The sequence below is a fragment of the Lithobates pipiens genome, unplaced genomic scaffold, assembly GCF_037356315.1.
Source record: "Lithobates pipiens isolate NorthernLeopardFrog02 unplaced genomic scaffold, aLitPip1_a1.2 Scaffold_27, whole genome shotgun sequence".
NCBI lineage: Eukaryota > Metazoa > Chordata > Amphibia > Anura > Ranidae > Lithobates > Lithobates pipiens.
The window spans coordinates 195,938,109-195,963,471 of NW_027507788.1; the positions used below are offsets into that span (position 1 = coordinate 195,938,109).

Genomic DNA, 25,363 nt, shown 5'->3' on the forward strand with positions numbered 1-25,363 from the left:
GAGATATCAGGATACAGCATGGGACTAAAACCTCAAGGAACAAGGGAATTTAAACTGGGATAGTTACCAAGTATGAGGTAGCTGCTTTGGGCCCCACAACAATGACAGGGCCCAGGGCAGCTGCCCCTTTTGCCCTGCCTTAAAAACGGCCCTGGCTACACTAATGTCCTTAGGACAGCTCTAAAATATTGGATTTCCCTTAACTTTTGATCTCAATGACAATTGTCATCAGGAGAAAGAGAGATGGAGAATTTTCCCAACACGAACACAGACTGCAAAAAAAATAAAAAATACAAAATAAAACAGATAAAGTATCTAAGCCCCCCCCCCCCCCCACTACATCCAAAACTAAAAAAAAAATGCCTACAAATGCACTTCAAACAAGAACACCCAATTACATTTTTTTCCAGTCTTTGTTACCCAGAGGACAATGTTCATGTTGTTCCATGTTTCAATGTGCTTTGTAAGGCTCGGTTCACACAGAGGCAACCCGACTTACAGCGCGACTTTACAAGACGATTTGGAGGTGACTTCAGAGCGACTTTGCGCAACTTACAGCGTGATTTAAAGTTGCCTCCAGGACAGGTGACTTTGGCTGTGGCCAATCAGAATAATCAGCTCTGTGGGAGGGAGAGGGTTGCCTGGGTAAACGTGGGAAGTACTTGTGTAAATTATTTTCTTTTTCCTGTAAAGTCGCTTCAGTATAGATGGAAATCTGACTTGGAGGCAACTTCCATTGAAATCCATGGGTACAAGTTGCCTGGCAGTCGCCTTGAAATAGTACAGGAACCTTTTCTGAAGTCAGAGCAACTTCAGTAGTGTACATTAAGACAGCTCTCATTCACTTCAATGGAATTTCTTATGTCCAGCGACTTGGGGCAACTTGAGGTCTGACAAGTCGGATCCCAAGTTGCTGTAGTGTGAACCGGTGTCTTGCTGAGAAAGTTCCCCTGGCGGATAAGGACCCCCCTCTACTGCGCTTGCGCAATACGAATGACTACAGAGCCGCCGGAAATAGCCAAAGCTGAACACAGTGAGTCAGCTGTACACGGCGCCTGCGCACTACATTCTGCCCTGAGCCCAGGTTCAAGTCCCACCATCCAAGTGGACACAGAGTCAGAATAATAATATACCAAGCATAGCGAGGCTGTGCCCGAATCGTGGCGAGAGAAGCGAGCCTGCGAGGGGCCCTGTTACAGGTGCCGTGTATAGCTGACTTACTGTGTTCAGCTTCGGCTATTTTCTGCAGCTCCATTGTGGTTCGTACTGCACAAGCGCTGCACCTGTGCAGTACAGGGGGGTCCTTATCCGCCGGGGGGGAACTTTCTCGGCAGAACACCGGCACTCCTAGCTACTTTTTTGGATAGGGAGCGCACCCTTTTCTTGTGGCTGTCTGACATTTTTCACCTCTTACTGCCATTTGCTTGAGTACGAGGAGACAAGTGCTGATGATCAAGCAGTTGTCTCCTTGCTAGTTGCATTGTCAGGCAGCCACATTTGGGGAGTGGGGATACTTTGTCCAGCGTTGTAGCTAAGCTTACATAGTACGGGGGAACAAGGCACAACATGTACTTTGTCCAACACTGAAAACATTTGAAATTAGAGTTTTTCTTTAACTGTCAGTAGTGTTCTAAACAAAGCCTCTTCTGTATGTACTGTCAATTGTTTTTTAGTCTGCCCAGCTCAGGTCATGTGGGTAACCTTTTTTTTTGAGTGGGGGGGTGATGATGGCATGCAGTTTTGCTCTCCGTCTGCTCTGAGACATACAATAAATAGCAGCTAGACTCAAAATCAGTTTACTGAATCAGATCAGGCAGCTATTGCAATTGGTTGCGAGGTTACAGTATACCATTACCGCTCACTGACTGGTTGATGGAGGTTACAGCACACATTGCGGTTCACTGATTAGTTTCTAGAGGTTACAGCACATGATTTCTGCTTGTTGATTGGTTGCTAAAGAGTACTGTGGATATGACCTCAGGGGGGCATGATATACATATCCATGCCGCCGGCCACCCCTATTTACATATAAATACTGGTAATTTACATGTAAACACAGGGTCTGCAGGTGAGTCATCTGTGCACAACAATAGGGCAGAGCTGGGCAGAATTAGTAGCAGCACTTCACACTGAGATATCAGGACACAGCACAGGACTAAAACCAAGGGACAAGGGAATTTAAACCAGGATAGTTGGCAAGTATGAGGCAGCTGCTTTGGGCCCCACAACAATGACAGGGCCCAGGGCAGCTGCCCCTTTTGCCCTGCTTTAAAAACGGCCCTGGGGGGAAGTGATATATTGATAGCCTGTGGAAGAGAGCTGAACCCCCTGCACACTGTGCAATAAACTCTGCCCCCTGAACCCTACACTCTGTACACAGCGCACCCCTAAACTCTGCATTCTGTAGGTAGCACACAGCTGAAACTTCCCTCTGTGCATAGCACACCCCTGAACTCTGTGCTATGTATACAGCACACCCCTAAACCTCTGTATGTAGCTCCATCCTCAACCCTGTACATAGTGTATTCCTGAGCTCTGCCTTCTGTACATCCCTGAAAATTCACTCTGTACTTAGCACACCCCTGAACTCTGCACTGTGTGAAGCGCACCCATGAACTCTGCACTCTGTGCACAACACACTCCTGCTGTTTATTGCCCCTTTAAGATCCTCCTACTGTTATCAATGCTATTTGGAGTGGTTGAGTTCCTGCACCTATTCTTTGAGGAAAAAAAGTCCTGGATAAATGTATACGTTCCCTAGACATAAATGAACAGTTAACTCTTTTAGTGCAGGCACAGTCCCAGTGTAAGAAAGGACTTTTAGTTTCCCATTGTGCAGCTTTAAGGGTGTGCTTTAAAGGTAGATGCAGTTTAATGAATCAGGGCCATAAAATGACTCCACAGCTAATAATGGTATTCCAAGTGTAGCACTGCCCCCTCGGGGGTTGCCTGGTAATGCATGTTCTCCTGTGCCGCCATGACCCTGTGAACTCTTCATCCCCTCTGACACTCTAGGTTCAGACATGCTGTGTATACCTTTAAATGACACACAGACACAAAGTGAGTAGTTTCAACTCTCTCTGATTTTGCTTGTTTGAGAAGAGAGATTCAAATCAAGGATTAGTCAGCCAAATCCTGGTTACAGCCAAGACTAGGTTGAAATAATGCTTGCAGCAATAGCAGTTAGTAATGACAAATGAATGATAACAATATACACCATCACAATTGGATATCTTGAGAAAGCTAGTAATGGATATAAGGAAATGTTTCTGCTTTAAAGAAGAACACTGGGCCAGCCTATAATAACTTTTATCCTAACGAGAGATAATGTACTATAATTACCAGTAAAGTGCCCCCTTTAAGAGCAATAAAAAGTAGTATCCTAAAACAAGGCCTTGACTGTCTTCACCTGCAAAGTTGGAGCTCATAGAACAAGAATTCCTTAACTACTTCAATACAGGGCACCTTTTACACCCTTCCTGCCCAGACCAATTTTCAGCTTTCAGTGCTCTCACACTGACAATTACTCAGTCATGCTACACTGTACCCAAACAAAATTTATATCGGGAATCAGGCGTGTCCCTCGGGACAAAGCCCCTCCCTGATCATTGTCTCTGTACCACATGACCGACTGTGTCCAATCAATGGCTATGATTTTATACTATACGGATTTTATACTATAGTCTCCTCTCCACAGTCCACACGTCTGACTTCTCCCGTGACCCCCATCCCGGCAGTACTCTCACTCCTCTCCAGACTCCCTCAGAGACTGCAGATGTGATACAAGAGATAATCAGAGACAGAGGACATGATGCAGGAGATGGTCAGAGACTGAGGACATGATGCAGGAGATGGTCAGAGACTGAGGACATGATACAGGAGATGGTCAGAGACTGAGGACATGATACAGGAGATGGTCAGAGACTGAGGACATGATACAGGAGATGGTCAGAGACTGTGGACATGATACAGGAGATGGTCAGAGACTGTGGACATGATGCAAGAGATGGTCAGAGACTGAGGACATGATACTGAGAGATGGTCATAGATTGAAGACATGGTACAAAAGATCAATGCAGCCTCACTGTCCCCATCAATGCAGCCTCACTGTCCCCATCAATGCAGCCTCACTGTCCCCATCAATTCAACCTCACTATACCCATCAATGCAGCCTCACTGTGCCCGTCAATGCAGCCAATCTGTGCCAACAATGCAGCCTCACTGTACCCATCTGCAGCCTTGTCAGTGCCTATCAATGTAGCCTCACTGTGCCTATCTGCAGCCTCATCAGTGCAAACAATGCAGCCTCACTGTGCCCATCTGTAGTCTTACTGTGTCCATCAATGGAGTCTCACTGTGCCCATCAATGCAGTCAAACTGTCCCAACAATGCAGCCTCACTGCAGCCTTGTCAGTGCCAACAATACAGTCTCACTGTGCCCATCTGCAGCCTCATCAGTGCCAACAATGCAGCCTCACTGTGGCCATCTGCAGCCTCATCAGTGCAAACAATGCAGCCTCACTGTGCCCATTTGCAGCCTCATCAGTGCCAACAATGCAGCCTCACTGTGCCCATCTGCACCCTCACTGTGCCCATCTGCAGCCTCACTGTGCCCATCTGCAGCCTTGTCAGTGCTAATCAATGCAGCCTCACTTAACCATCAATGCAACCTCACTGTGCCCATCAGCAGCCTCATCAGTGCCAACAATGCAGCCTCACTGTGCCCATCTGCAGCCTCACTGTGCCCATCTGCAGCCTCACTGTGCCCATCTGCAGCCTCACTGTGCCAATCTGCAGGCTCACTGTGCCAATCTGCAGCCTCACTGTGCCCATATGCAGCCTCACTGTGCCCATATGCAGCCTCCTCAGTGCTCATCAATGCAGCCTCACTATGCCCATCAATGCAACCTCACTGAGCCATCAATGCAGCCTCACTGTGCCCATCTGCAGCCTCATCAGTGCCATCAATGCAGCCTCACTGTGTCCATTTGCATCTTCATCAATGACAACACTGTTGCCTTACTGTGCCCATCGGCAGCCTCACTGTGCCAACAATGCAGCCTCATTAGTGCCCATCAGTGCAGCCTTACTGTGCCCATCTGCAGCCTCATTAGTGTCAACAATGCAGCCTCACTGTGTCCATCTGCAGCCTCACTGTGCCAACAATGCAACCTTATTAACGGCAATGCAACCATTCTAATCGGTGCGACTAAGAAAAATGTTTGTGCACTACTTTGGGGACAGTTTCATCAGGACTTGCAATGACTTCTGTTAATTAGGTCCTTTAATTTATTTTTTATTATTCAAAGGGTCCATCCATGTCTGTCTTCTTTATTTTGCTGAGAAATCACTTTGAAAAAAAACCCTTACCGTTTCTGGTCGTGGCCACCTTGACTAAGGGCAGGCAATTCATGTAGAATTTACTTTCCAGAATCCCTCTGCCCTTAGCTCAGGCATGCAGGCAGGAGGGTGTGCTTAGCTGAGAAGAGCCCACCTGAAGACTCCTGGAATGTATAATCTAATTTTCCTAGGCCTGGAAACCAGGAAGTAGTTGAAGAAATGCAAAATAATATATAAAACACGTAACTATGGTATACTTTTCTATCTATTTACTAATGCTAGCAGCATATAGATTAAAAGTAGTCAATGTTGATTGAGAGTGAACTTCCACTTTAAAACGCTCAAGAATACAAAGGGTTAGGAGAATACGGTCTCCTTCTGTATATATGGTATAAACTGTAGGAGTGTTGAGGGACTTTGCCAAGTAAACAACAAAGTTATAATTCTAGACTCTCAATATTTCATCTTCTCAGGGGAATATTCTGATTGGAGGGAATGGAAGTCTGATGTGCAAGAAATAAATATTGTATCTGCTGGGACTTCTTGAGGTCTCCAAGCATCACTCTTGTTTACTGAGTTTCTATTACAAGATACAGCAAAGGTTTTATTTTATATGTGTGTGTGCTGAGTCATAAGCTGAATGAGTACCATGAGAAATGTGAGTCGCTAATAGCCAAAGTGCTTTGCTGCCAGTATACCGATATCCTTCCAGCACCGGTGGGCCTATGTTATCATTTTGAAATGTATGCTTCTTAGTTATTTCCTGGGTGGTCTTCAGTAGACAGATAACATACTGTGATAAATCTCAATATAAGATTATTATCCACCTCTGCCCAGCCTCAAGGCGCACAGATAGAGCTACCGGGAAACATTCTCTCCTATTAAACCATGGGTTATAAGTAAACTATGGTGGATCTAGCACAAGGGACAAATCGCATTCAATATGCATTATCATTGATTTCATTAACATAGTGTGGGCCCCTTGGGCCAAGTTTGCAACTGAGAAAAACCTCCATGATACTTTAACAAGCAGCTAAGTCATTAAACTATATTCTTACTTATACGCTTACTTTTACTTCTTTTTGTTCAGTACTTGCACACATCTTGTTGATTAAGGGAGATACGTATACATGGGTGTCCGCAGAACTTTTTTCAGGGGGGGGGGGCATCATTTTAGGGTCACCCATGCACCGCCCCTTTTTGACAATATCATTATTATATTATCATGGTCAGAGACTGCAGACGTAGTACAGTCCCTAGGATAAGTAATGGATAATGACCAACAGGCCCTCTTACCAGACCCACCCAGACAAAATAGAGCAGTGATCCCTCCGGCTGGATGATCGATCACTCTGGGTCCCCCAGGGGCGACTCTGGTCAGTAGTGTAGCATATCTGTACCCTTGTCTCTCTGGCTTCCGTCCGGCACACTCCTCATTCTTTGTCCTGTAGCACTCTCTCTCCCTCAGCTTTTTTTTCCAGGCTGCAGTCTCTCAATCTCTCTCTTGATCGAGCTGTAGCCTCCTCCCTGTGGAAAATGGGGCTACCAATCTTTGGGACTACATGTCCCATGATGTTCTCCTCTCCTAGTCTCCTTTGATTGGCCCTCAGTTATGGCCAATAAGTAAGGAACGGAGCCCCGATAGCAACACAACTGTGCTGAATTTAAGATCTGATCCTCTATTCCAGGGGGGGGGGGGCACTTGACCCCCCTTGCCCCTACCTGCGGACACCCATGTACGTATAATGCTAGTTTAGGCTTTGGTGTTCAAGAATTCATTTTTTTTTGTACCAAATACAGATGGTGCCTAGTTGTTTCTCACAGTTTGCATTGTATTTGTTCATTATATTAAAATAACAATATATTCTATTAACCCCCCTAGCGATAATCCCGAGTCTGGCTCGGGGTAGGAATATACTGATAGGAGCGGTAACCCCGAGCCAGACTTGGGATGGCTTCGCTCGATGCAGGGGAGGACACAGGGAGCGTTACTCACCTTGTTCCCTGGATCCAGCGATGTCCGCCGCGCTGTGTGATCGAGCTGTCCTCCGCTCGATTCACAGTGCCGAATGCCGCCGAGCTCTGTTCCCTGCGACGTTACGGCGCACGGGAGCGGAGAACGGCGGCAAATTCAAAAAAATAAAAACACACAAAACACACACAGCACTGTAATCTTACAGATTACAGTGCTGTATTAAAAAATACACACCCCCTTTGTCCCTAGTGGTCTGTCCAGTGCCCTGCATGCACTTTTATATTATAAATACTGTTTTTTACTGCCTGGAATTTGGAGATTGTCCATAGCAACCAAAAAGTGTCAATTTTTCAGTGTTTTTGGATTTGATTACATTATTGAATAATTTTTATTATTCTTTATTATATTATAAACTTTATCATACCCGGGATGTCCGCTAGACTCTGGTTTGAACAGATTTAAGAGCGTTATTCCTAAGGCCGCGTACACACGGGCGGACTGTTCGCCCAACTTTGTCCGCTGAACAGTGTTTGGGCGGACAGTCCGCTCGTGTGTGGGCTTTCAGCGGACAGTTTCAGCGGACAGTTTGACGGACAAGGTTTTTCGGAATTTCCGAAAAACTGTCCGCTGAAACCTTGTTTCAGCGAACAGTCCGCTCGTGTGTAGGCTTGTTCGTCAAACAAAGTTGCGCGCATGCTCAGAAAGGATTTTCACGCCGAAAGTTATAATGCAGTGTATAGGACGTCGTATTTTTCGTCCCGTCGTACGTGCCGTTCACGTCATCGCGCACGGTTTCAGCAAACTGTTCGTCCGTCGTGTGTGGCCATGTCCGTCCATGCTAAGTTTGAGCGGACTGTTTGCCGAAACTGTTTGACGGACAAAGTTGGGCGAACAGTCCCCGCGTGTGTACGCGGCCTATGAATTACAGGACTACAAAATAAAAGCCAGATTTCCATGCAAAATAATTGTACCACTTTCAGCACCTAATTCCAGACTGAATCATACCGCCAGGGAGGTTAATATGTACTAAAAATCTTTTCTGCAAAAACATGGTGCACTACTTTAAGTGAAATAGATCTCAACTTTAGAGAAAATTAACCTGTCAGTTTAAAAAATGTTTAAACCTTAATACACTGCCTTGGAGCAGGCACCACAAGGTGTATACTGGTACTTTATTAAAAGCTGTAGTAAACCCGCTGACCTGTAAGGGAAAAGGCATAATACTTACCTTAGAACGAGGCCCCAACATCTCACCCGATACACGCCGAGGGAGCTGACATGTTCCCTCGGCGTGTCTTCCAGATATCGCGGCTCTGGCGCTGCGAGTGGCCGGAGCAGTGATATCGTCACTCCCGCGCATGCACGCGGGAGATATCTTTCCGGCAGGGTCCGGTGTCTGCCGGGCTTCCACGCCAAGAATCCCCTGTGGGCATGTGCTGCTGCCGTCAGTAGCTCATTGCAAGGGGAATATCTCTTAAACCATAAAGGTTTAGTAGATATTTTTATAGGCTTATTATAGGCTTACCTGTAGATAAAAGTAAAAAAAAAAAGACTATACAACCGCTTTAAATATAAAGCCCCCTTCTATACTTTGCCCATCATTAGAGGCTAGACTCCTCTTGGATTCCAAACCCACCAGCTGGAGCAGGGTTCTCCAAACTTTCTAAGCAAAGGGCCACTTTGCTGTCCTTTAGACTTCAGGGGACCCAGACTGTGGCCAGTGGTATTAGAAAATGTCCCAGTGTCAATGGCAGTACACAATGCCTCAGGCTTGGCAGCCAACGGGAGTAAAGTACATTACGTAGCATCTGTCGTTAGTAAAAGGAGGAATAGGCCCCCATTGTCAGTATTAGTGAGAGGAATACTGACCCATTGGTGTCATTGGAATACACAATGCCCTATTGGTGTCAGTGGAAGGATTAGTGCCCCATTATTGGTACCAGTGGGAGGAATAGCACCCTATCCTTTGTGTCAGTGGCAAGAGTCATGCCCCATTTTTGCTGTCAGTAGGAGGAATAGTGCCCCATTGCTGCTGTCAGTGGGAGGAATAGTACCTCATTGACTTCAGTGGGAGGAATAGTGCCCCATTGTTGGTGTCTGTGGGAGGAATAGTGCCCCATTGTTGATGTCTGTCTTAGGAATTAGGGACCACTGTTGGGTGTCAGTGGAAGGAATGGTGCCTTATCACAGATGTCAGTGGGAGGGACAGTGCCTTGTATCAGTGGAAAGAATAGTGCCTCAAGGGCCGGATAAAGGCGAGATAAGGGCCACGGTTTAGAGACCATTGATCTAGAGATTAGAGCTTTAGTGGTAATCAATGGCACCCTCAATAGACAGTGGGAAAGTGAGGGGTGCCTACCTCCTGAAGTCTGAAAAGTTTTTTTTTTTTTCTTACAGAAGATTTTCATTTAACGGTGTAAAATGTAACATCAGAATTTCCGACAACAAAACCGTGGATTTTTTTCTGAAGGATGCTGGCTCAAACTCGTCTTGCATACACACGGTCACACAAATGTTGTCGGAAATTCCGTACGTAAGAACGCGGTGACATACAACACATACAAGACGTACGATGAGCGGAGAAAAAGGAAGTTCAATAGCCAGTACGGCTCCTTCTGCTTCACTCCGAGCATGCGTGAGCTTTTGTGTGACGGACTTGTGTACAGACGATCTGACTTTCCGACAACAAGTGATGTTGGCGGAAAGTTTGAGAACCTGCTCTCAAACATTTGTGGCCTGAAATTCCAACAGCAAATGTGCGATGGAGCATACACACGGTCGGACTTTCTGACAACAAGCTCACATCGAACATTTCCCGTCGGAAAGTCTGACCGTGTGTACGTGGCATACGAGTTAAAGTAATAAATAATACATTTTTGCTTAAAGTGGAAGTAAACTCCCCTATCGTTTTCAGCCAAGGAAGCTGCCATCTTTGCCTCTGTTTAATCTTCAACTGCTATGGTGCTGAACATGTGATTCGTTATGACACCAGCCATTGGATGGTTTGATAGTTTGGCTGAGAGCACAGCCAATGTGCAGTTAGCATTCCTGGCATGCCTTTTTTTTTAACTGTTTAAATCCACTTTAATAGTAATAGTCCCTTTTTTAACATCCATCCAGAGGCCTTCTTTCAGGTGCAATATAACAAGATAACATCCTTAACTCACCCTTTATAATTCCTGTATTCTGCATCTTAAACAACATGGGAGTCTTTACTCCAACCATGATATATAACCTTTAAATAACAGGATACATTTAATTTAGTTTAGCTCTTTTTGATAAGCTTTGTTAACATTGATTTAGGTGACCAACCTATCTGTTAAAGCTTGTGTCTGGGCATCCATAAATCCCTTTGTGTTAAAAAAAAACCCTCTAACAATGTTTTCACCTACCTGAATGTACCATCCATGTCACTTGACGGTGCCCCTCGTAGGATGGGTCATCAAGAACTGCATTCTGTACCCAAACTGACTTGTTCCCTTGCGGTGACATCACTACACTGTGCAGTCTTCTGAAGCCTGAGAGCACCCTGTCACTAGATGGCCAATAGGAAGTGTCCCCACCCCCAAGCAGAGATGCAGGTGCCCAAATACCCCCCCCCCTGTTTTTTCTTAGTATTAGAAGAAGATTTGGAACCCTGTGAATTATATTACCATGGATTTGGTATAAGGTGAATTTAGGTAGTTTTATCTTCATCTAGCAGTTGGAGGTGTGTGTGTACAACTCATGGGGCCCCCGGGCAATAGGAGATTATGGGGCCCCCAGGCAATCAGAGATTATGGGGCCACACAGTAGACACAAACACACACACACAGTATACAATCACACAGTATACACAGACATGTTTCTATTGGCTGAGAAGGTACTGGAGAGGTGGAGCAACTATAATCTCATGATTTTTAGACCAATTGTCTCTGGTTTTACTCAGGCTGGCAACCCTGATGGGCCCCCTAGTGGCATGGGGCCCTCGGGCAGTGCCCGAGTGGCCCAATGGTCAGTCCGCCCCTGTGTGTGTAGGAGTTGGGGGCACCTTAGCTATGGCCATACACTTGGCACTTTGACAGCATAATTGAATGTTCAATCCCATTTTCTGTTCGAACTGCAAAGCAATTAATGGCCAAAATGGTGGATTTCATCATCCGCAAAGAGATGGGATTGAAATAATCCCTAACGAATTGACAGAAAAAGTCTGAATACTATATGCTGAAGTTTTTCCCCTGTTTTTGATTTAATATTTTAATAAACTTTATTGAAGCTATCAATGTATTGGTCAGTTTCCACAAAATTCTGGTAGTTGATTAAACGTGTGTAGTGTAGATTTCATAGCTTCTTATATGTTTACTTGCAATCATACTGGTGGATGAAAAGTGGTTGAAATTGACTGGAAATGGTTTCATAGATGACCAATTTTAGACTAATTGTGAGATAAGAAAATTGGCAAATTTGACTGATCCTATGTACATGTTTGATTACAAACTATACAGCACATTAGTTTGATCTCTTTCATATTTGGATTTACAAAAATTCTAAAATAATATATTTGTATTGAATGTTATCCTAATGAATAGACCTTGTTTTCTAGGGTAAGTGAATATTGCCTGAACATGGGATGGCAACAGATCCATGACAACAAGAGAGAGGACTACAAGTTGAAATGGTGCGAAACCAAGAGCTCGGCCACCTATAATGCCTTCCGGGAAGGTTAGAATGCATACGTTGTATGTTTAATGCTGAAACACAATATAGGCAGTTCCCCCAGTCGCAGCCATCTGATTTACATACTTACAAGGGAGACAATAGGAAGTGAGAGGAAATCTACCCCTAGGAAGGGAAAGTTATTCCTATAAGAATTAGCAGGGGAAAAAGGTGGCCCCACTGAAGCTTTATCACCAATCCTTATTTCCACAACAACCCAACATTTTCAAAATCCGATTGTTACAGGAACAGACAGTGAGGTGAAATCTTCCGATCAGGGGCTCGCAAATCAAACATTACAAAACAAACCCTTCCATGAGCTATTCACAATATATAAAAAATATTTTTGGGCTGGAGTTACACCTATAAAATTGTACCTGTTCCAACTTCCATACAAGCTTCGTTTGCGATGCATACTAGCCCATTATGCTTTTACTTTGCAGGGGAAAAAAGACGAATTAAAACCCATCAGGATTTACTTCCTCTTTAAGAACAAACCTACAGAACCTTTTTTGCAATGTGGGGACTGCCTGTATAATAAAGCTGTTTTTCCAAATATTCATCCAGCCATGTTACATAGAAACATCTGACTGTATTATTCTTTTTAAGAACCCTTTCACACTGGGGCCGCTCGTATGGTCGCGGTAAAGCGTTGCTCATTGTAGCGGCGCTTTACCGCTGTTTTTTGTTTCGGCTGCTAACGAGGAGCTTTTAAAACCAAAAAAGGGGTTAAAAACTCCCATGTTGCAGCGCTTCCGAAGCGCTTTTCAGGGGTTTCCGAAGCGCTGCCCGGTCATTGCAATGGGCGGGGTGTTTTAGGAGTGCTGCATACAACACTCCCAAATCACCCCAAAGATGCTGCTTGCAGGACTTTTTCTAGCGTCCCACAAGCGCACCACCTGGGTGTGAAAGCACCCATTGTAATGAATGGGAGGCAGGTTTCAAGCACTTTACATGTGCTATTTCTAGCGCAAAAACGCCTGAAAACGTCCTCTAAAGAGGAGTTCCAGCCAGGGGGAAAAAAAATATTAAAAGTCAGCAGCTACAAATATTTAATGTAAGGACACTTACCTGTCCAGGGAGCCCACAATGTTGCCACCCGAATCTGATCTGTCCATCGGCTCCGGGTGCAGGTGCCGACATCTTCACTAAGAGAAACAGGAAGTGAAGCCTTGCGACTTCATGGCTTGTTTCCTACTGCTCATGTGCAAGTTGCGCTGCGTTTTCTTAATGGTTCCGCTGTCTTCTGGGATCTGTCTCTCAGAAGGCAGCAGAGGGAAGGAGGAGGGGCCAGAAATTATGTAGATCAGCAATTGAGGCGATCTTACCTGGAAGTGGGAGCGAGTACCTGGTTTTGACAGGTATCCACTCCCCCCCGAAAGGTGCCAAATGTGGCAGCAGAGGGGGGTGAGGAAGAAAACAAGTGGAACTTCCCATTTTGGGTGGAGTTCTGCTGTAAGGTACTCCTCTAAGTACTAGATGTATTTAGAAGAATTCTATATTGAGAGAAATATGAAGGATGTCATTAAAATCTCGCGAGATGTCGGGTGCATTAGCCGCAATGTCTCCTGGGATTACTTGGACGAGATCCCAGGAGACAGTGCGGGCTTCAGCAGGAAGTGATGCTGATCCCCGCAAGAGACCGCCCATCGCTGCAGGGGATGAAAATAAACTACTACGGATTACAAAAGGTAGATGAATCAAAAAATAAAAAACATGTGGCATTATCAAATGTATGGTCTAGAGGCAACAGAATGGGCAAATGTATTATTATGAGTGCAGAACCGCTTTAAAATGTTAGTTTTTTGGAACTTTCACTTGGTTCCAAAAAGTATAAAAAATAAAATCAAAAGAAAAACTTACTATCACCTAAACCATAGAAGTCAAGCACTGCACTGTTGCTGGCCAACAAATCTTAACCGCTGTATCTAGTTTGTATTAAAGTGGTTGCATAGCCAAATTGGGGACTTTTACCTACAGGAAAGCCTATAATAAGGCTTACCTGTAGGTAAAAAAAATATCTCCTAAACCTATACGGTTTAGGAGATATTCCCCTCTCGCAATGCGCCGCTGACTGCAGCAGCGCATGCGCACAGGGGATTCCCGGCTAGAAGCCTGGCAGACGTCGGACCCTGCCGGAGAGAAATCTCCCGTGCGCATGCCCCGTGCGCATGCTCGGGAGTGACGATATCACGGCTCCGGCCACTCACAGCGCCGGAGCCGCGATACCTGGAAGAAACGCAGAGGGAACATGTCAGCTCCCTCGGCGTGGATCAGGACAGATGTCGGGGCCTCGTTCTAAGGTAATTATTTCATAATAAGCTAGCTCATTATGCCTTTTGCTTTGCAGGTGAGAAAAAAATAATAATAATTCAGTGGGTTTACAACCGCTTTAAATAACATTAGGCTATATTTGTCCTATAAACCAGGTGTTACGAATATACAGCTGGCCGAGGGGCACAAAGGAATAATTTGCATGACCCTGCCCCGTATCCTAAGATGAGCATGAAATCCTATATTTTTGGGATTTGGGATGGAAGTGAGATGTCTAGATACCTCCTGTTTCAATAAGGTTCTAGTGTGCTTCATAGATATTGGTGTTGATTTATTAGGCAAATAGGCTTTTCAGTTCTTTGCAAGGGAATTTCCACGACAGCTTAGTGAATAATGGCCTGTACACATGATCCGAATATTGTACGAAAACTGTCGTCCAAGGAAGAATCCTACGATTTTCGGATCGTGTGTACACTACTTTCGAGAGCCAATGACAACAGTTCATCAGATATTAATAGATCGGACAAGCATGAAAATTTTCCTTGTACGATACCAAATCGTACGATTTTCGTCAGTATAGTTGTCGTCCAAAAATACAATACAAATACATTACAACACATGACATCACTTCATCACTCATTACAACACATGACATCACTTTCAATTTTTTTGTCTGTCGTACGAGAATTTTTGTGACTTTTACCTATTCAATTTCTACTTGCGACTATTTAAAAGAATAGTCGCAAGTAGAATATATTAAAAAAAGCCGCACGAACTGTTGTACGATATTCGGATCGTGTGTATGGGCCATAAGTTACAGCTCTGCTGACTTCCATCATCCAGTCATGCACAAGCAAAAGTGATGATGTTTTATTTTCCTTGCATGTGATTGGGTAATCTTAGCAAAGTAAAACTTTACTACATTCACCAAGCTCTGGGGAAAATTTCCTTTTTCGTCCTGACTGGTTGAACGAAAAAAACTGAACCGTGTATGGCCAGCTTAACTCTTTGGGGTTAAGTGCAAAATCTGGAGCAGCTCTGCATAAAAAGCAATCGACCAGTTTTTTTTTGTCAAGGCATAAGTGGTGGTAAAGGCACAAGATTTTTTCCCTTGATGCATTCTATTCATGAAGGCAAAAAAAAAAAATTCTGTATGCAGCAGCCCCCCTAGCCCCACCCTTTCCCAATACTTACCAGAGCCCCTTTTGATCCAGTGATGTCCAAGAAAGCCTTGGCTCTCCGGGGACTCTCACTCCTGATTGGCTTTTGGCAGCAGCGGGAGCCATTGCTGTCAATCACAGCCAGTGAGCCAATCAGGAGACAGAGGGGGCAGGGCCGAGCCGCAGCTCCGTGTGAATGGACACACTGAGCCTCGGCTTGAAAGCGCCCCTGCTTGGGTGCCCCCAGAGAACGCTGCTTGATGTGGGGGCACCTGGAGGGAGCGAGGGGCCAGGAGCACCAGTGGGGGACCCAAAATGAGGAGGATCCAGGCAGTTCTGTACAGAACCACTGCACAGGGCAGGTAAGTATAACATGTTTGTTATTTTATTGTTAACCCCCCCCAAGGGTTTAGTAACCTTTTAAATGAACAAACTGAAATTAGAAGCTGATTGGCTGCAAAGCAAAGCTGCAGCAGATTTTGCACTCTCCAGTTTGAGTAAATCAACCCTTGTGCAGCCCTGCAGATAAAACATAGAATATAAGATATACTTCAATAAGTTGTTAGTATTCAGTTTGGTATAAAAATTACATACTTTACAATAATGCATAATTTAATGTTTTATGTTTAGGTGAACAACTTTTGTATCAAATACCTAACAATAAGGTGCTCACCACGAAGATCGGACTTTTGATCAGCCTGCGGGAATATGAAAGAGTCATGCAAAAAATCAACAAAGCAAGGTTTGCAATCATCTCTAATTACAGTAGTTGTAAAAGTGTCCCTAATACGAATGAATCACTATTCACTTTATTAATTAGAGGTTAGTTACTCTATTAAAGTGGTTGTAAACCCTTACAACACACTTTGACCTACAGGTAAGCCTAGATTAAGGCTTACCTATAGGTCCAAGAAATATCTCCTAAACCTATACGGTTTAGGAGATATTTGCCCGAAGAAAGGGACCGCTGTCTACGGCGCATGCGCTGTAGACAGCGGTGCACAGGCGCACTGAGCGCAGCATCTCCAACAACGGAGCTGCCGCGCGTGTCGGCTCCCGTGCGCATGCGCAGGAGTGACGTCATCGCGGCTTCGCCGAATGACAGCGACGGAGCTGCGAGACCCACCGAGAAGATGGATGCGCCGGACTACAGGGGACAGCGGTGACTTCGCTGGCTCCTGTGTCAGGTAAGTGATACATATTGGGCTACTATGCGATGCATAGTAGTCTATTATGCTTTACCTTTGCAGGGAATCAAAGAGGAAGTAAACTCATCAGGGTTTACTTCCTCTTTAAAAACCACTTGCCGACCAGCCATAGTACATATACTGCGGCAGGTCGGCTCTATTGCTCGATAGATACCGTGGGTGCTTGCACAGGTCCGGTGGACTCAATGTCCGTCAGCCACCCGCGATCGCTCCACAGAGAGGCAGAACGGGGATACAAGGCAGATCCCCAATCTGACATTGGGCAACATGGAGTTCTGTTGTTCCTAGTGATCAGCAACAGCGATCTCTGTGTTGTCCCAGTGAGCCCATCCCCCACACAGTTAGAGCACACCCAGGGAACACAGTTAACCCCTTGATCGCTCCCTAGTGTTAACCCCTTCCCTGCCAGTGTCATTTATACATTGATCAGTGCATTTTTTTTTAGCACTGATCACTGTAATAGTTTCACTGGTCCCCAAAATGTGTCACGTGGGGTCAGATTTGTCCACCGCAATGTCGCCGTCCCTCTAAAAATCACAAATCGCTGCCATTACCAGTAAAAACATAAGTCCATAAATCTATCCCCTATTTTGTAGATGCTATAACTTTTACACAAACCAATCAATATACGCTAACTACGTTTTTTTTTTTACCAAAAATATGTAGAAGGCCTAACTGAGCAGAACAATTTTTTGGGGATCTGTATTATAGCAAAAAGTAAAAAATATTGTTTTTCTTTTTGCCGGTCTTTTTTTGTTTATAATGCAAAAAATAAAAACCACAGAGGTGATCAAATGCCACCAAAAGAAAGCTCTATTTTGTTTGGGTGCAAATGTCGCATGACCACGCAATTGTCAGTTAAAGTGATGCAGTGCCATATTGCAAAAAATGACCTGTTCATAAAGGGGGTAAATCCTTCCGGGGATGAAGGGGTTAATGTAAAGTGTAATTTATAATTCAATACTTAATGCCATGTTTTCAGTCATACTGTCTCTTATCCTAATGATATATCCTTACATATTACTAAGGATTTGTATTAATATATGAGTTATAAGCTTACAATACAATTCACTATATGCTTGTGTTCATTTTTCCGGATTAAAGGTTGCTATAGCATTGCTGGAGTTTTTCTTTTGTTGGCAAAAGATGCAAATGTACCCAACTTGCTTCCATACGGCCAATAGTAATTTGTACAAATGATTTTCTGTATTTACAATTGCCTAAAATGGCCATTTTAGCGGGGAAAAAAATGATACAACACTTTAGTAGGACTCATTCACTAGTACCTATTTTTTTTTTTAAAAGTTAAGTTGCTTGTAGCAAGTAAGTCAAATAAATGAACAACATGTGTAGCATTTTTGTTTCCAATGCACTATAAGGCGCTGCAATGCACATGGTTGCAGTGCACAAGTACAGGGTTCAAGGGGTTATGCGTGATGATGTCACAGAACAGCTCTGTCCGACGCGTTTTCCCTAAAACAAGCATCATCAGAATGGGAGGCTGCCTCCTTTAATTTGTGAATTATACATTCTTATTTATTTGTTCTTATTGGGTTTAAAGAGATGTGCACAATTGTCTTTTCACATAGATCTGTTTAAAGCGGTTCTTCACCCTAAAGGGGAAGTTCCGCTAATCTTATCCCTCCCCCCCTCCGGTGCCACAATCGGCACCTTTCAGGGGGGAGGGGGGTGCAGTTACCTGGATAATCCAGGTAACTGCACCCACTTCCGGCCAGACCGCCGCAGACCCCCGCAGACGCTCCGCCCCCCCCCCGTTGTGTTCTGGGAAACACACAGTTCCCAGAGACACAGCGGGGGACCATAAGAGACGCGCAGCGCGACTCGCGCATGCGCAGTAGGGAACCGGGCAGTGAAGCCGTCATGATTCACTTCCCGATTCCCTGACAGAGGATGGCGGCGGTGGCAGCAGCGAGACGAGCGATCGCTCGTCATCTGCCGCCGACATCGCTGGAACCTGGGACAGGTAAGTGTGATTTTATTAAAAGTCAGCAGCTGCAATATTAGTAGCTGCTGGCTTTTAATATTTTTTTTTTAGGTGCAGCTCCTCTTTAATGTCTGGTATTCAAACATGCAGTATTTAGGTATATGCATAGCTATAGCAACCTTTAATCTGGAAAAATTAACACAAGCATATAGTGAATTGTATTGTATATTCTTGTGAATATTATTTGTACTCCAAGTGTGAGTTTATATCTCTATTTTTATTTATTTTTGTTGTGAACATGATAACATATGCATTGTGGTGTAAAATTTCCCTTCTTTGGACTGCTTAATGCACCAACACAGTGTTGTTGAGCGCTGTGGTGTGCAGTGATGCATGTGTGTTGGGGTGGCATTTAAAGTGGAAGTAAACCCTTCTATCGTTTTCAGTCAAGGAAGCTGCCATCTTGGCCTCTAATGATCTAATGATTCTTCAACGGCCATAATGCTGCACATGTGATCAGTTATGAAACCAGCCATTGGATGGTTTGAAAGTTTGGTTGAGAGCACAACCAATGTGAAAGTTATCATTTCCGGCATGCCGAGAATGTAAGGCCGCGTACACACGGGCGGACTGTCCGCCCAACTAGGTTCGTCAAACAGTTTGACAAACAGTCCGTTCAAAATTAGCATGAACGGACTTGACCACACACGACGAACGAACAGTCCGCTGAAAACTTGCGCGATGACGTGAACGGCACGTACGACGGGACGAGAGATTCGAAGTCCAATACACTGCAATGCAACCTTCGCCGTGTAAATTCTTTCTGAGCATGCGCGAGACTTAGTTTCTCGAACAAGCCTACACACGAGCGGACTGTCCGCTCAAACCAAGTTTCAGCGGACAGTCTTACGGAAATTCCGAAAAACTTTGTTCGTCAGACTGTCCGCTGAAACTGTCCGCTGAAGCCCACACACGAGCGGACTGTCCGCTGAAACACTGTTCAGCGGACAAAGTTGGGCGAACAGTCCGCCCGTGTGTACGCGGCCTAAGTGTTTTTTGAAACTTGGTTTACTACCGCTTTAATGCATGCTTTACTGCAGTGCAACAGTATAAATGACCATAGTGACACTGTTACATAAAATTAATGTAGCACAGCACAGGGCGGCACAGTGGTGTAGTGGGTAGCACCTTCACCTAGCAGTAAGAAGGGTTGCTGGTTGCTGACACTACCTGCCTGGAGTTTGCATGTTCTCCCTGTGCCTGCGTGGGTTTCCTCCGGGTACTCCGGTTTCCTCTTACAATCCAAAGACATGCTGGTAGGTTAATTGGATCCTGTCTAAATTGTCCCTAGTGTGTATGAATGTGAGTTAGGGTCCTTAGATTGTAAGCTCCTTGAGGGTAGGGACTGATGTGAATGTACAATGTATATGTAAAGCGATGCATAAATTGATGGTGCTATATAAGTAACTTAAATAAATAATATAAATAAATGTAGCAGTACCCCCATGGGGGCTGCTGAGCTTGTTCATTACCTTTTATCAGATGGCTCCACTTCCGATTTCCCATGCAGTTACATGACACCAAATAGCCAGAACTCTGGATTTTATAATGCTTTATTCTGGGTATAAATCGGTGGGCTGTTCAATAGGGTAAATGAGATGCCCCATCCGACCCCAGTTTTAGGTCAAAAAGGGTACTAATCTGTAGCCATAGCTTTTGTTAGTTAAGTCCTTTAAAGCAATCCTTTCCTGGTTCCAAATTCTCTCTTAGGTTGCACTTCCAATATGGATAGATAAGCAACACTCTGAATAATGCTGTGGATATGGACCCCAAAGTCACAGGCCACACTGCCTATTTCCATGACTTGTGTTGTCAGACTTCCCTCAGTCCTGGAAAGTGCTTGACACTGTGGTCCTTGGATACACAGTATGAAGTTACTGAGTAGTTCTACTGGGTTGCACTCCCATTGCTCTCTCCCAAACAACAGTCCATGCTCTACTCATAGAAAGTCGATTCCCAGTTTTCTCCTTCCACTTAGTTCCTACTTCCTCATCCACGCTGTCCGGTACATCCCCGTATGGGATGCCCGGTCTTCCTCCAGTGTTACATGTTGACTTCTCCTCCAGGGGCCAGACTTTGGCCTCCCTGGACTCTCCTCCGCCTATCCGGCTCCGGGATCTTTGAACTCCCGGGCCTTCAGCCTCCTCCTACAGGCTCAGGCCCTCCAACTCCAACTGCGCTTCCTCCTGGAACATGTGACCCCTCTTTTTATGAGAGACCTCCCATTGACCATATAAATGAATCATTGGTCAATTCTCTCACATGGGTTTCCTGACACTCAGGTCTCATCCCATCCTCTCTTTCCAGCACAGTCTACTGTCAAGCAGAGGAGATATCCCTGAGCCCAAGTGTAAGCGGTCACACCCCCAGGGCTATCTTTAATAGTGATTGGACCCTGGGCAAAACTTTTCCTGGGGCCCCCTCCATGCAGTTTTGCTCTTCACCTGCTCTGAGACATACAATAAATAGCAACTATACTTAAAATCAGTTTACTGAATCAGATCGGGCGGCTATTGCGATTGTTTGCCAGAGGTTACAGTGTATCATTACCGCTCCCTGACTGGTTGCTAGAGGTTATAGCACACATTACGGCTCACTGATTAGTTGCTAGAGGTTACAGCACATGATTTTTGCTTGTTGATTGGTTGCTAGAGATTACTGTGGATATGATCTCAGCGGGGCATGATATGTATATCAATGCAGCCGGCCGCCGCTATTTACATATCAATGCTGTTGATGTACATGTAAACACATGGTCTGCAGGTGAGTCATCCATACACAACAATAGGGCAGAGCTGGGCAGCATTAGTAGCAGCACTTCACACTGAGATATTGGGACACAGCAAAGGACTAAAACCTCAAGGGAAGAGGGAATTTAAACCAGGATAGTTGGCAAGTATGAGGCAACTGCTTTGGGCCCCACAACAATGACAGAGCCCAGGGCAGCTGCCCCTTTTGCCCTGTCTTAAAAATGGCTCTACACAACCCCTTCTACTCTGACACTTCCATCCCCAAATAAACAACCAGGCCTAGTAAAGAGTAGGACCCTGGCTAAATTTACCTTTCTCTACATCCTATACTGTCAAAAAACATCACTAAGCACCTACCTAAAAGCTACATCAAGAAGAATATAAACAGGTAACCTAAAAAATTCAAAACAAAATGACCAGTACCATTATAGTTTTCTATTGAATAGTACATGTGTTTATTAAAGATACCTCTTAAAACGAGGACAGTTGTGGAGGCACAGTAACATTTCAGTTCAAGAAAGAACAAAAGGTACAGCTAGGAGATATAGGACACTGTTCATTTAGTGCAATATTGTGGTATATCTGTGGTCAATATTGTTTTTTATTTCTGTCTACAAACAGGGTGTTGAAAATGGCAGATTTTTTCCCTGAGACATTCCGTCTGGATTTGAAAGAAGAGGCTGAGACCTTCTTTTCTATCTATGAAGGTAACCCACTATACATGCTGTACATTGGTTAAATTCATGAAAGTAGTTTAATTTTTGTTCAATAGTATATTGTTTTAAATATGAAGAAGTTCTACCTTCAGGTTTCAAATAAACAAAGGCTCGGTTCACACAGGGGCAACACGACTTTTGGAGGCAACTTGGACGTGACTTGGACGTGACTTGGACGTGACTTGGACGCGTCTTGGACGCGACTTGGACGCGACTTACAACACTACTTTAAGTCGCCCCAGGCCAGACGACTTGCCGTGGCCAATCAGAGAATGAGCTCTCAGGGGGGAACTCCTTTTGAGAGCTGATAATTCTCTGAGAGTCGCCTTCCGTATAGACGGAGATCCAACTTGGAGGCGACCTCCATTGAAATCAATGGGTACCAGTCGCCTACAAGTCGGATTATAGTAGTACAGGAACCTTTTCTGAAGTCGGAGCGACTTCAGTAGTGTGCATTAAGACAGCTCTCATTCACTTACATTGATTTCTACATGTTGTGCGACCCGAGGTGACTTGGGGCGACTTGAAGTCGGATCTGAGTCGCCCCTGTGTGAACCGGCACTTAGGGCAGGTTCACACAGCGAGGCGAGGCGAGGCGACACGGCTCGCCTCGCCTCGCTCCCGCAAGTCGCCCCCATTCAGTACTATGGAACCGTTCTGAGAGGAGCGACTCGAGTCGCTCCGACTCAGAAAAAAGGTTCCTGTACTACTTCGGGGCAACTTCGGGGGCGACTTGCATTGACTTCTATACAGAAGTCCTCTGCAAGTCGCCGCTGAGCTCCCCGCAGGTCGCGGCGAGGTAAGTCGGAGACGCCTCGCCGTGCCTCGCTGTGTGAACCGGCCCTTAGTGAACTCAAGTAAACATGTCAGTAAACATATATTATTCAATTTGCTTAGTATTGTCATGAGCTGCAGATGCACTTCCAGCTGAAAATTCAAACCGAAAATGTAGAGTGGTAATTTTTTCTTAGTTACATATTAAAGGACACAGGGTGTAATTTAAAGTATATCAGATTATGCTGCTGCTTTCAGGAGATCGCCCACCGGCAAACAACATTTCTAGCAGCACCAACCCCTATCTCCCCTAAATTGAAGGGTCATCACATCTGCGAAGCACGCCTCTCAGTTGGCAGTTTTAACCTGTAAATAATCCCTTCTTTTGCTATCCAAAGACAATGTTGCTTTGAGATTTGTCTCCTTTCTTCCCAAGGTGGTTTATTCCTTTCACTATACTATCTCTCTGTCATACCTCAAAGCATCCATAAGAGATTTCTCTCTCTTCTCTGGAAGTGGTACCCAAAGTTTTAGACTCAGCTACAGCTTCCTCCACTTGTTTAAATTTCTTGGCATAAACATCCAGAAATGTTCACATATCTGCATTGGTTGACCTGGCCATATTCAGATTTAAATGAGTCTGTTCATCTCTGCTTATAAGGATAACAATTTAATGGAGGCGTAAGAAAGATGTTTTTTTTTACTGGAAGTGAGGACATGTAACATCTGTTAGCCCTTGTACACACGGTCGGAGATTCCGACGGAATGTGTCCTATCGGACCGTTTTGTCGGATATTCCGACTGTGTGTGGTCTGTATCAGACTGTTTCCGTCGGAATATCCAACTTTTCCAACTTGCCGGTAAAATTTTCCAACAAAATGCTCCGATCGGACACACTCCAATCATGTGTAGCCTACTCCGACGGACAAAGTGCCACGCATGCTCAGATCAAATTCCTAGACCAAAGCTATTGGCTACTAGCGTGAACGTAGTCCCATCGTTACGAAATAACGTCATCACGTTATGTACAATCGGATTTTCCAACAACTGAGTTCGACCGTGTGTATGCAACCTCACTTCCGGACCTCCTCCTGGAATTAATCAGTCGGAATAGCTCCAACGGATTTGGTTGTCGGAATCTCCGACCGTGTGTACGGGGGCTTAGAAGGCAATGCTGCATCTCATATAATCAATACTAAGTTCAAGTGTAGTATCTGTTCTTATCAGTTTTCAGGGAAGAAAGCCTGTCCTCTATTGAATCATGTGGGGGGCAGGTGGGTTACCCTGGATTAATATGTAGTACCCTCTAGCTAGTGTGCTAGATGTATATAGTTGTTAGTGTAGGTGTTTAGTGACTCAGGGAGGCTGGATGACTGATCTGACAGCATTTCTGATGCCTCTCCATGTTTTCTGAAACCTTGGTGAAGGTTCTAGATTGTAGTGAGTGGAAACTACGAGGGGCCGTCATGCATATTTCTGAGGACCCCAGCCAATCCCCAGCAAATGGGCTGGCAGGGGGCAGCTTACTTCATAAATAGACATCAATTATGCCAGCATGGGCAGTCGGGTGGAAGATGGAGATGGAGTGATGAGGATACTGTCAGAGGCCCTTGCAGAGCACCCCCTAATCTGAGGGGGGTGACCCCGGGCCTGGAGCTTCGGTGCTGGAACACAACACTTGGCAGAACCCCTTCCACAAGTCTCGGAAGCAAGGAGAGTGGGAGCAGGTCAGCATGTCTGGGAGATCTTCTGAGTCAGCCGGGTGGGCTGGTGAGTGTTCAGTCTGGGAGGACTGTGGGGAGATTATCCAGGAGGGCTAGTGAAAGGGGCAGCCAGATGCGTTAGAGGTGGTGCTGGGATCAGTAGCCACAGGCATGTATGCTGGACACTGACATTTTGCTACACATCTTAGGGGCCTTGTGTCCCTGCCCTGTAACAGGCTTTTGTTCTGATCTGACTGAGTGTCTTGTCAGATCCACTAACAGTGTGCCAGCTGGAGTTCTGCTAGTAAGTGCTGGAGGAATCAGAGGAGTGTATATAGGAAAAGTTGTCCCTGAAGTTGTTCTGAAGTCAAGTGGGCCTCCCATAAGTTGACTTCCTCTTTAAGGGGTGTGCGTTACAAATAGATTTGTGCTGGGTTGTTATGCTTTCTTCCTGGGTTGATTTAGGCCTGGTGTACTAGATTTGTCGTCAGTTGTTGGTAGGCCCAGAGTATTCTTGTGCACTTTTTTCTGTGGTGAGATTTCATTTTTTTGTTTAAGGCTGGGTTCACACCACAGCGATGCGGGAACCCCGCGAATCCGCGGCGTTTTCCCGCATCGCATGACTCCCGCCGGCAGTTCACACTGCCCTATGCGAAAGGCTGGGAGTGTCAATGAAATCTTAATGACACCCCCAGATCCGTCCGCATATCGCAGTGCGATCTGCAGACTCGCACAGGAATCGGATCGCATGGTGTGAACCCCC

General features: G+C 45.1%; 1 protein-coding gene across 2 annotated transcripts in view; it reads left to right on the forward strand.

Moving 5' to 3' along the window:
* The window catches only part of TTLL10 (tubulin tyrosine ligase like 10), a 204,995-nt gene that overhangs the window by 107,200 nt on the left and 72,432 nt on the right, over nt 1-25,363 (forward strand). For both annotated transcript variants that reach the window (XM_077458109.1, XM_077458110.1), the window contains exons 4-6: nt 11,898-12,016; nt 16,075-16,186; nt 22,029-22,114. In XM_077458109.1, coding sequence (XP_077314235.1) covers nt 11,898-12,016; nt 16,075-16,186; nt 22,029-22,114 — 317 coding nt within the window. The remainder of the gene's footprint in view (nt 1-11,897; nt 12,017-16,074; nt 16,187-22,028; nt 22,115-25,363) is intronic.